Below are 13,099 nucleotides of genomic sequence, written 5' to 3' on the forward strand. Positions count from 1 at the left end.
AAATGATATAATAATATTTAATTTTATATAATGTGGCCGTATTACTATTAATATTGTTATTATTGTTATTATTATTATTATTATTATTATTACCATTATTATTATTAATATTAATATTGTTATTATTATTATTATCATTACTATTAATATTGTTATTATTATTATTATTATTATCATTATTATTATTACTATTAATATTGTAATCATTATTATTATTAATATTATTATAATTGCTAGCAGTAGTAGTATTATGTATTATATATATACATACACATACATACATTTTTAATAGTCATATTATACATGATATCTCATACCACTAACAAGATCTGTAGGAAGCACACATTTAGAAATGATATTTAGCAATTCAGTTCTTAAAATATATATTTTTATTTCATACTCACATTTTCATTATTATAATTTACATAATATTTAAGTTCTTTTTAACTGTAATTCCTATCAGAAATCTTGTTGCCATAACTAGGATTTAAAGGGACACTAAAGTCACAAACTTGATTCAGAAAGAGTATGCCGTCTTGACACTTTTCACTTTTATTATAAAATTCTACACAGACTTTTTATATACATACTTTCTGAAGGAACCAGCACATACTGAGCATGTGCACAAGCTCACATGGTATACTTATACTAGTCTGTGATTGGCTGGTGTCTGTCACATGATACAGGGGGCTGGAAATTAGAGAAAATTTAAATTTGCCAGAAACAAATCTACTGCTTATTTGACATTCAGAGTAAGTGCAATTGCATAGCTTTTTTATTATGCACTTGTCAATTATGCAATTCTACTGTGTTTAACCCCTTAATGACAACTGACGTACCAGGTACGTCATGCATTAACAAGTAGTTAATGACAATGGACGTACCTGGTACGTCAGTTGTCTAGGAGAGTGCTGGAAGCGATCGCAATCGCTTCCAGCAGCTCTCAGGGTATTGCAGTGATGCCTCCATATGGAGGCATCCTGCAATACCTTTTTAGAAGACTCCGATGCAGAGAGGGCCACTCTGTGGCCCTCTCTGCACCGGTAGTTCGTTGGTGGGTGGGAGCGCAACAGGGAGGTGGGTGGGCGGCCCATCGCTACCCGGCATCCGGTTCCTAGAAGTGCAATGTGCACGCCGGGTGCCGGGAGCGCGCGGGGGCATTAGCTGGCCACTGACACCAATGAGGGAAGAGGGGGGGGAAATATATATTTTTTTAAATCATATAAAAGGATCTGGGAGGGGGAGGGGGGTAGGGGTATTGTGGGGGGCTGCTACACTACAGAAAACCCCCCAAAAAAGAAAAAAAGCAGAAAATACTTATATGTTTTTGTGCAAATTGGGTACTGGCAGACAGCTGCCAGTACCCAAGATGGCCGCAATTAGATAGGGAAGAGGGTTAGAGAGCTGGGGGTGGGGGATCATGGAGGTTGGGGCTAAGGCAGGAGTCCATCACAGCTAAAATATTTTATTTTTTTTATAAAAAAAAAAAAAAAAACTCCTTTTATTTAGTACTGGCAGACTTTCTGCGGGAGGGAATTTGTGGGGGTGGGGGAGGGAAGAGAGCTGTTTGGGAGGGATCAGGGGGTGGGATGTGTCAGGTGGGAGGCTGATCTCTACCCTAAAGCTAAAATTAACCCTGCAAGCTCCCTACAACCTACCTAATTAACCCCTTCACTGCTGGGCATAATTTACGTGTGGTGCGCAGCAGCATTTAGCGGCCTTCTAATTACAAAAAAGCAATGCCAAAGCCATATAAGTCTGCTATTTTCTGAACAAAGGGGATCCCAAAGAAGCTTTTACAACAATTTGTGCCATAATAGCACAAGCTGTTTGTAAATAATTTCAGTGAGAAACCTAAAATTGTGAAAAATGTAAAGTTTTTTTTTGATTTGCTCGCATTTGGCGGTGAAATGGTGGAATAAAATATACCAAAATGTGCCTAGATCAATACTTTGGGTTGTCTTCTAACAAAAAATATATACATGTCAAGGGATATTCAGGTATTCCTGACAGATATCAGGGTTCCAATGTAACTAGCGCTAATTTTGAAAAAAAGTGGTTTGGAAATAGCGAAGTGCTACTTGTATTTATGGCCCTATAACTTGCAAAAAAAGCTAATAACATGTAAACATTGGGTATTTCTAAACTCAGGACAAAATTTAGAAATGATTTAGCATGGGTGTTTTTTGGTGATTGTAGATGTGTAACAGATTTTGGGGGTCAAAGTTAGAAAAAGTGTGTTTTTTTCCATTTTTTCCTCATATTTTATTATTTTTTTTTAGTAAATTATAAGATATGATGAAAATAATGGTATCTTTAGAAAGTCCATTTAATGGCGAGAAAAACTGTATATAATATGTGTGGGTACAGTAAATGAGTAAGAGGAAAATTACAGCTAAACACAAACACTGCAAAAATGTAAAAATAGCCATTGTCATTAAGGGTAAGAAAATGGAAAAATGGTCCGGTCATTAAGGGGTTAATGGTCCTTTAACCATTTGCCTTGCTGTTAAAAAAAAATCAGTCCCAAAGTCACATTCAAATAATATCTTGATGATCATGTCGCCATCTTCTCACAGTAACAGAAATTTGACAAACCTCATTCTGAACTTTTTACAGTATTTTATACTTTGTAATTTTGTGATTTCCCAGTTTATAGTGTGAGAATTGTTCAAATCCCATTCTAAAAGATGAGATCAGTTGCAACCACTCTCTTATAGAAAATCATTTCCTGCACTGTTCTTCTAGATTTTAGTTGAAAATATCACCAAAATGGAAAATTGTATTATCTTGTTTAATGAATGAAAAACACTTTAGAAAAAAACTTTTTATAATATTAAGGTCAAAATTCCATTGTTGTTGTACAACAGCGTAAACTGGGTGTAAAATGAAACATCTACATAAACTTAAATGGAGATACCTTTTGTTACCCGTAGTTAACACAGTTTACAACAACAATGGATACTAGGCCAAAAATAAAAATATATAATCATTCCCAGTATATCCATCTTGCCTAGATACAAATGAAATTCAGAATGCTTAAAGTGAAGGCAAACGTTGATGAATGAAAGCCTGTTTTTTAAAAATACTATTAAAAACAGGGGCACTTTCATTCATCAAAGTTTACAAAGCAGCCGTTTTGATTAAAAACTTACCTTTTTTTCCTTTCACAGCCAGAGCAGCTTCCCCCTGCTGGAAATCCTCTCTTCATATGTCAGCAATGACTAATCCGGCTTCCTCCAATCACAGCATGGCCTCAGGCAATGACTACCCTGGGGGGAAAGCTGTGATTGGAGGAAGCCGGATTAGTCATTGCTGATGTGTGAGGGGGAAGCTGCTCTGGCTGTAAAAAGAAAAAAAGGTAAGTTTTAATCAAAATGGCTGCTTTGTAAACTGATGAGTGAAAGTGCCCCTGTTTTTAATAGTATTTTTAAAAAACGGGCTTTTATTCATCAAAGTTTACCTTCACTTTAACATTTATCTGGATGTTTTTTGTTTACAAAATGTATATTTCACATCTTTAAATTATTATTTTCCTTAGACACTGTACAAAGCGATCAAGCCAAACAGAACAATATTTGTAATATTTCTGTTATAACATTTTTTCAAACACTTTTCCCTGATCTGTTTGCCTTAGCATCTGCTTCTGTGAGATGTGATTTTGGGGCAAATTTGGCAGGGGTTAAAATTATAACTTGTGCCGATGTATCCAATAATAGTAAACCACAGACAATATGAAAAAGTGAGAACATTTGTCAACTGCTGAAGAACAGTTCATTTTTCTTTTTAGAGCTTAAAGGGACATAATACTCATATGCTAAATCACTTGATGCAGTATAACTGTAAAAAGCTGACAGGAAAATATCACCCGAACATCTCTATGTAAAAAAAGAAAGATATTTTACCTCACAATTTCCTCAGCTCAGCAGAATAATTTCTGTGTAAAAAGTTATCTTTAAGTTACTGTTCAGCTGCAGGTAGAAAAAAGAAAAGGAAGAAATGAACAGCAGCCAATCAGCATCAGCAGTGCTGAGGTCATGAACTATTTTACTGTGATCTCATGAGATTTTACTTAACTCTCATGATATTTCATAGTAAACTTCCTTAAACTGAATAGGGAAATAAGATGAGAGTGCATGAGGCTCACACCCTTGCAAGTCCCGGGACAGACATACTGATTTGCTGCTTAAAGTCCTTTACGATGGGGTGTGAATACTTAGGACATTTTGAGGTAAAATAGCTTTCTTTTTTACATAGAGATGTTCAGGTGATATTTTCTAGTCAATTTTTTACAACTATGCTGCATCACTTTCAAGTGTTTCAACATTTGGCTATCATGGCCCTTTAATGGCTGCCAATAACTCACTGGTAACTATGTAAATTTATGTATATTTATTAAAACCTTTTTGAATAAACTTTAATAGAATAATTGTAAACAAGAGAACTGAAAAGATAAAATGAAACTATTATCACTGATATTTTCAATAGTAATATAAAAATGATATTTATTATAAGATCTTTGAATTATTTTTTAAAACAAAATTAAAATGATAAATAAAATAAGAAATAAAAAGAAATAAAAAAGGGTAAATTACCTTGCCAAATTCCATCAATGTCTACAATCTGAGAGATTATGTTTTTCCTGCATCCTGGCATTTCTTCTCCTCCATTTGGAAAGAAATCAAGGTGACCAACTGTTTGACTCATTCCTAAACCTGAAATAGGGAATGTATGGTAACATCTATTCATATTCATTTATTATATAGCACATTAATTCATGTAATACTTACCTATATTTGGAATCAGTGGCGCTGCATCTGTGTGTATCGCATCCACAAAAGCAGCATCAGATGGATCAAGTCTGACATCCGTTGGAGTGCCCTGGAAGTAGGGTTCAGCTGGATCCAAACCTTTTTACAAATGTAAAAACAATATAAATTTAAAATCTATTAAAGTTCATACAAAGTCAGTAGTATATTAGCTTATTCTGCATCAGCACATGCTAAATTAGCAATTAAGGATGGCAGCAATTTACTTCTATTGAATTTGTTCTTTTGGTATTATTTGTTTAAAAGCATTCCTAGGGTAGGCGCAGGAGCAGCAATGCACTCCTAAGGGCTAGCTGGTGATTGGTTGCTACACACATTTGTCTATATCAATGACTAACCAAATGTTTTCCACTAGCTTCAAGTAGAAATTACTTCAACCATTGTGTATAATTCCCTTTGCATGGGTTGAACATAGTAATATCAAAGCAACAGTGCAATGATAAAATACTCTAAATACTCTAACATATTAGATAGTTTTGTTTTTGCACTTTTATTTCCCTTTAACTCAATATACTTCCATGACCCATTTGTAATCCCTACATTTAAAAAAAGTCTTGTGTAGGGCACTCTATGGAAGCTGTATTTTATGTAATCTGAGGTATCGTGTGTTTACCATATGCCAAAAGCTACATGTTTTAAGATAATTCAATATTTTGTTCATTAAATAGACATACATTTTTTTCTTTCATGATTCATATAGAACAATTTTAAACAACTTTTTAGTGTACTTCTACTGTTAAATTTTCTTTGTTTTCCTGGTATTTTTTGTTGAAAAGCAGGAAAGTAAACTCAAGAGTGTGCATGAGTGTGCAGCATTATATGGTAGTGCACGCTACCTACATAGATATCTCTTCAAAAAATAAAAAGAGAAAAAGCTAATTTGATAAAAGTAAATTGGAAATGCATTCACTTAGTGCATAATATGATGGTAAAATATAACCAACAAAGGGCTAGATTATAAGAGGGACTCTAAATAGCACTTGTGTGCAAGCGATATTAGCACTCCACTTTGTAATACTAGCGCACAATAATATGCGCTGGTATTATAAGTAAATCTCAATGTGAACGTGAGCTCGCATTCGCATTGCTAGGAAGCTTTGTGCTCATGAGAGCCCGCTTCCATAGGCTCCTATGAGACCCTCATTCTGATGCCGTCACAGACGGCATAAGAACCTCACATAGTGAAGGGGGTAAGTACTGCAGCAATGGACAGCATTTTTAATGTATGTATATTCTTATATATATATATTTGTGTTATTATGTATATATATATATATAGTGTTTTTTCTAACACCCACTGCCTCCTACTTTAAAGCCCCAAAACTGCCTAGTGCAGTTTTTTTTTATTAAAACAATGCTAGATTATTTTTTAATATAAAACTATAATGCCCTCTATTTTGAGGGCATTTGGGCACTTTTAGAAAATTAACCAGAGATCTGATCTGTGGTTAATTTTCAGAGCACTAATTGCTACTGCGAGCTTGTGGTAGCAATAACCAGCCACTTGTAATGACTGGTTAATTTAGTGCTCCACTTGTAATCTAGCCCATAGTACATATAATTACAATGCAAGAATAAAAAATGTAATATACTTATACAGCTAAATGACATAGACGAAAATATTCAACTACTAAAAGTATTAATTTAAAAATATAACTATAAATACAAAAATAAAAAAAATAATATTTTTATTGCTCGAATATAACAGTATCTTTAATTACAATGTATTGCAAATTACAAGAGCGTATGTTACACATCTTTACACATTATGTAAAATACAGTTAAGATATGTCTCTAGAAATAAAATCAGGATATACTAATAAATTAATTAAATATAATACTGCACTAATTACAGAACACATTTTAATGGGAAAAAAAAATAATAATAATAATTGGCACAGACAGTGGAGACCAGAATACAAATAGAATTTTACAATCTGATAGTGTAGTGACCCCTAGTGGGAATGGAATGTATTAAGGGCTGTGGTCTGGCAAGGATAGGAATGTAAAGAGAAAGATGGAGTTGCAACAATGTTGCAGCTTAAGGGGAGTGACTCACCTCAGAGTTTAAGAACTGATGTTCTGGAAGGTTCTGCCTCTTTCCTCCGGTTTTCTGTTAGAAGTTGGAGCTGCCCACCCCCCCTTCCCTATTGCGAGAGAATTAGTTGGCGGCATGAGTGACGGCTGAATTTCGGCATTAGTTAACACGGCAGGGTTAGGTTTAGTCGAGCTAGCCTTAGGTAAGCCTGTGTTTGTAAGTTTAGACCTCCACCAGCCTCTTATTCGGCTCTTTCGGCCGTCAAGGGCTGGGCTCCTTAAAGGTGGGAGTTATAGTTGCTCTAGCGGCGAGAGGTAGTGGCCTAAATTTGTAGCCTTGGGGTGGAGTGATTGGTCAGGCTGGAGGAAAGGCGACGTCACTAGGGCCGGGCCTAGGGTGCCTTTTCCTCGCAAGTAGGCAGACCGGAAAAAATCATCCTAACCCTCTTGGATAACACCTGATGGGGCGGAGTCATCTGGGGGACTTCGCCATATCCCGAATTATATTAGGCCGCTACCTCCCAAAGTAGGAGTTATGGATAGGGACTCATGCGTGCCGGCATATTTACATATGCTGTTGGTTACTAAGTAACCTGCTAGTGCGAGCATGCGCACTAGCTGTTTGAATAAATGCGACTTGCGGGTCTTCCTCCCAACTTGGTGTTGTGTTTTTATTTCAGGGGAAAGAGGGGAGTAATAAAGTTGGTCAGGTGTGTGTTACTTTACTGGTATCCTGAAGTAGGCCATTTAGTCCTTATGAGATATTGTTTATTTTTTCAATTAACTACTTTTTTCTGGCAAAATAAAAGTCAATGTTATACATTTCTATGCATTCACATCCTCTGCTGACTAGTACTGGTAATACGTTTATTTCAAGCATGTGAAATAAATGTATAACTGTGTGTAACCAGTACCTTCTTAATGAATCTTATATAAACACATTGGGGCCTATTTATCAAGTTCCGTATGGAGCTTGAAGGGCCGTGTTTCTGGCGAACCTTCAGACTCACCAGAAACACCAGTTATGAAGCAGCATAAAATGTCCACCAGCTCTGAGGAGGCGGACAGAGATCGCGTGACACCCCCTGCTAGCGGCCGATTTGCCGCAAATCTGCAGGGGGCAGCATTGCACCAGCAGTTCACAAGAACTGCTGGTGCAGTGCTGAATTCGGAGAGCGTATTGCTCTCCGCATTGAGCAATGTCTGTCGGACAGGATCTGCTGATCGGATCATGTCGGACAGACATTTCATAAATAGGCTTAATGGACACTGGAACATAGATTATCACAACCGAGATTATCAGACAAAATAAAGCAGCAACTGAGCCTATCTAGATATGCTTTTCAGCAAAGGATATCAAGAGCAAATTAGATAATAGAAGTAAATTAGAAAGTTTTCTTAACATTGCATGTTATTTCTAAATCATGAAAGAACATATTTGGGTTTAATGTCCCTTTAAATAGGAAGTGATGCATTTTCCCTGCTGAAGGGAAGAGAAAGTGATGCACTTGAAACAGGAAGTGAAGCATTTTCCCTGTAAGGCATTTTCCCAGCTGAAGGGAAGAGAATGTGAGGTACAGAAAACAAAAAGTAAAGCATTTTCCCTTTTGAATGAAAGAGGAATTAAGGTACAGGAAACAGGAAGTGAGGTATTTGCCTGTTGAAGGAAGAAAATGGAAGGTTTCATAGGGAAAGGGAAATGTTTTGTTTTGTCTCCAAGGGAAGGGGGATGAGGCACATGAAGAAGAAAGTGAAATGTTTTGCCTGCTGAGGGAAGGAATAAAGGGAGGTATAGCAGAGTTGTATCTTTATTTCAGATTAATACTTTTTCATAGTTAAAAATAAGTCCTTACATATACTTCTTTGAAGACACAAATGAAACAATTTAACCAACAAATCAAAGGAGAATTATACTTAGAAGTATGAAATATATTAGGCATACCTTAGCACAACCAGAGGTGTATTCAGTTGTATACATGCTCCTCTTCCAGAGGGACAGGCAAGAATGTAGTGACTTACCAAATTTTAAAGAACCCTCTATAGACTGGGATCATTAGGTTACTACTGTAAAATGTACATGCTTTCTATGTACAAGTATCTATACTATAATCGCGTTTGTAACGCGTCCGTCGCCAGTTGCACACGCATCCTCAATGGAATGTTGGCAGCGAGAGGCAGCCAAAAGAATGTTGACTGCACGCACAGCCAAAATAATTCACCTGGATGGCAGGGTGGTGAAGGGTGGCAGGATGGTTTTGCAGCAACGGCAAATGGAGCATTACAAAAAAAAACCTAACCTATAAGTATTAAAAAACAAAAGGGCTTTATGTAGGGCATTGCCCTAAAGAAATCAGCTCTTTTACATTAAAAATAAACCAAGTACCCCCCTAACAGTAAACCCCCCCCCAACCACCAAACCCTCCAAAATAAAAAACATAACACTAAAAAAACCTAAACTACCCATTGTCCCTAAAGGGGCATTTGTATGGGCATTGCCCTTAAAAGGGCATTCAGCTTTTGTACTGCCCTTAAAAGGGCATTCAGCCCTTTTTCAATTTCCCAAATCCGTAATCTTAAAATAAAAAAACCCTCTAAAAATAAAAATAAAACCCTAACACTAAGCCCCAAATAGGTACTCACGGTTCCTAAAGTCCGGCGGAGAAGGTCTTCTTCCAGGCGGGTCCATCATCTTCTATCTTCATCCACAGTGAAGGTGGCACGGAGCGGAGGTGTGGAGCGGTCTTTTCAGATGTGGGAGTCCTCAGCGGCGTGGAGGCTCCTCTTCATGCAACTGTCCACTGCACACTGAAGATTGAATGCAAGGTACCCCATATTTATTGGGGTATCTTGCATTCCTATTGGCTGATATTTTACAAATACCCCTTTAGGGGCAATGGGTAGTTTAGTTTTTTTTAGTGTTAGTTTTTTTTATTTTTGGGGGGTTTGGCGTGTGGGGGGGTTTTAACTGTTAGGGAGGATTTAGTATTTTTCAGAAGTAAAAGAGCTGTTTAACTTAGGGCAATGCATTACAAAAGGCCCTTTTAAGGGCTATTGGTAGTTTAGTATTAGATTAGGGAGTGTTTTTATTTTGTGAGGGATTTTTTTATTTTTATAGGGGTATTAGTTTAGGTTTAAATTTTTTAAACTTATCGCCTAGTAATTCATAAAGGTGTTTGTCATCAATTTGTTTTTCCTTGCACTCCATTTGGTGAGTGAAGTGGTCCTCATATATACATGGTTTTCCACTATTGGAAAATTAATTTCTCAACACTAAAGTGTGAATTGCAAATGTTCTAGAAATGTGAGAATATATTTATATTGTTTTCATATATAATGAATTGCATAAACTGATATAAGCAAGTGTATGAATCAATCCTGTTAAACATTATGGTAATTAAACATTAGTGGAGTGCTAACAGTTATGCATTAGCGAAAAGGGGTTTATGCAAGTTGTTTGCGCACATCTGTGATGGATATGTTTAGGAGAGTGTTAATTAATGGAATTGTAACTCTTTAGGAAATTAAACAGGAGATTAATACTTGTAAAAGCCTGTTTACTCCAAATGTGAGTCAGTTTATTTATGATGAGTATAACTCTGAATATCAATGTAAGCAGGCTGAGTTTACACTGAATTGCCAAGAGAAGTATATAGAAACATAGGTAGTATAATGTGTCAGCTCTAGAAACATTTGTTGCAATAACACAGGATAAAGTCCCCTTTGATCTTCACGCACTCACACACAGACAGCTCTAAAATATATACAAGTCATTCATCCGAATCTTGCAGATAGTATGCACAGGAACAGTGATAAATAACAGGAGCGCAATAGGGCTCAGTAGCATAGAGTAACCGTTCACATTTGAGGTATGGTAAGAGAAGTACCAGAAGCAGAGCTGAGCTACGATGTAGCGTACCTGAAAGCTGCAGAGGCTTCGGTGCGAGTGCGACTTCCGGTCGCGGTGGAGAAAGTAGATCCGGCCGGCCCAAACCGGGAAGAGGAGCAATCCGGATAATTCAATGAATGAGAGTACGAATTTCAGAGTAAGTTGAACTCCTAAACACTGTTTCAGATAAACACAGTGAAAGACCTAGGAGGAAACTTGATAAGTACCAAATTAGAAATAGAACAAAAACGTATCAGAACGAACTTAGCTTAGAGTGTGCTTAAACAAGTAAGCAACAAAATTTTCAGGCACTGATGAACAGCACCCAACCCCTTTTAAAGGGAGGTTCTCTATTGAGGGCGGGATGCACCTTAAAGGTGTATCACACACTCCCCCCCTCAAAGCTCCCCCTCAACATGTGGGAGAAGCCTTAAGAGGATAACGACGATGGAAAGCACGGAGAAGACGAGGAGCGTGGACCTCAGTGCCCCTCGTCCAGGTATTCTCTTCAGGACCATATCCCTTCCACTTCAAAAAATATTCCAACTGGCCACCCTTTATTCTGGAATCCAGTATCTTTTCGATTTCAAATTCCTCTTGGTTATCTACCAGGATAGGGTCAGTCTTTTGTGTATTAGAGACGTCAGATGCTTGATAAGGTTTTACAAGTGACACATGAAACGTTGGATGAAACTTGTAATGTGCAGGTAACTTCAGTTGTACAGTTGAAGGATTCAATACTTTTTCAATGTCAAAAGGACCAAGAAACTGATTTGCCAGTTTCTTTGTGGGCACCCGTAACCTAAGATGTTTCGTGGATAATAGGACTTTGTCTCCTACCTGATAATTAGGAGCAGATCTGTGATGTAGATCATAATAATGTTTTTGTGTGGTCTTAGCTTCAGAGAGGTGTAGTTTTACGATATCTAATCGTTCTTGCAATTGAGTGGAATAATCAATAGCTGCAGGGGAATTCACTTCAATGTTGGATAACAATATGGTTGTGGGATGAAACCCATATGTTGCGTAGAAAGGTGATACCTTGGTAGTGGATGATACAGAGTTGTTATAAGCAAATTCTGCCAGGGGGAGATATGTCACCCAATCATCCTGTTGGTGAGTTATATAGCAGCGCAAATACTGCTCCAAGGTTTGATTCAATCTTTCAGTTAACCCGTTAGTCTGTGGGTGGAAAGCAGTAGAGAACTTAGGGTTTATGTGTAACTTTTTACATAAGGACCTCCAAAAAGATGAAGTGAACTGTGTACCCCTATCGGTTATTATATTTCTTGGTAACCCGTGTAGTCTCACTATATGAGTTATAAAAGTGTTAGCGGTTTTAAAGGCTGTTGGTAACCCTTTTAATGGTATAAAGTGTCCTAGCTTAGTTAGGTGATCCACCACTACTAAAATAGTGTTGTAATTTTGGGATTTGGGTAATTCTACTATGAAATCCATAGATATTGTTTCCCAGGGTCTATCAGGAACACGCAGAGGAGATAAGAGTCCTATCGGACCTTTATGATCTATTTTATTCCTAGCGCAGATGTCGCATGACTGAACATATTTATGTATGGACTGATCCATTTGTGGCCACCAAAATGTTCTTCTAGTTCTTTCTATAGTTTTTTGTATACCGCTATGACCTGCCAAAGGTATGTCGTGTGTGTGATGGAGAATTTGTTTCCTTAAAGTGTTAGGTACATACAGTTTGGCGTTATGATAGAATAATCCCGTTTTAGTATCTTTCATACAAGACTTGGGTGGAATAGGTTCTTTCTTTAGGGCTTGTTTGATTCTTATCTCAATAGGAGTTAAGATACCTATGAATTTATCAAGTGGAATAATGGGATTTAGAGTTTCAACAGGAGTTTGCTCGTGAACTCTGGAGAGGGAATCAGCCTTTGTGTTTAGTACCCCAGGTCTGTAGGTTATCAGAAAATTAAACCTGTTTAAAAACAATGACCATCTCATTTGTCTTGCTGATAAAGTTTTACTTTGCTGGAGATATTGGAGGTTCTTGTGGCCGGTATAAATTAAAAATGGCTCATTAGTGCCTTCCAATAAATGTCTCCACTGTTCTAGTGATACCTTTATAGCCAGTAATTCTTTATCACCTATTCCAAAATTATTCTCTGAGGAGGTGAACCTTCTGGAATAATAGGCAACAGGTGACATCACTGTTTTTTCCTTGTTGTATTGGGACAAGACTGCCCCAATTCCTGAAGTAGAGGCATCCACTTCCACAATATATTGTAACTGTGGATCTGGCATATGCAGTATAGGAGCTGAACTGAAGTTTTGTTTTAGAACGTCAAATGCTCTCTGGGCTTCGTCAGTCCATTTA

At 37.1% G+C, this 13,099-nt stretch overlaps 1 protein-coding gene across 1 annotated transcript in view; it reads right to left on the bottom strand.

Annotated features, from left to right (window-relative positions):
* The window catches only part of LOC128640514 (pancreatic triacylglycerol lipase-like), a 134,528-nt gene that overhangs the window by 30,905 nt on the left and 90,524 nt on the right, over positions 1 to 13,099 (bottom strand). The window contains exons 6-7 of the mRNA XM_053692990.1: positions 4,791 to 4,910; positions 4,596 to 4,715 (exon numbers count right to left, since the gene is read on the bottom strand). Coding sequence (XP_053548965.1) covers positions 4,596 to 4,715; positions 4,791 to 4,910 — 240 coding nt within the window. The remainder of the gene's footprint in view (positions 1 to 4,595; positions 4,716 to 4,790; positions 4,911 to 13,099) is intronic.

Source organism: Bombina bombina, chromosome 9, assembly GCF_027579735.1.
Source record: "Bombina bombina isolate aBomBom1 chromosome 9, aBomBom1.pri, whole genome shotgun sequence".
In the NCBI taxonomy this organism is placed as follows: domain Eukaryota; kingdom Metazoa; phylum Chordata; class Amphibia; order Anura; family Bombinatoridae; genus Bombina; species Bombina bombina.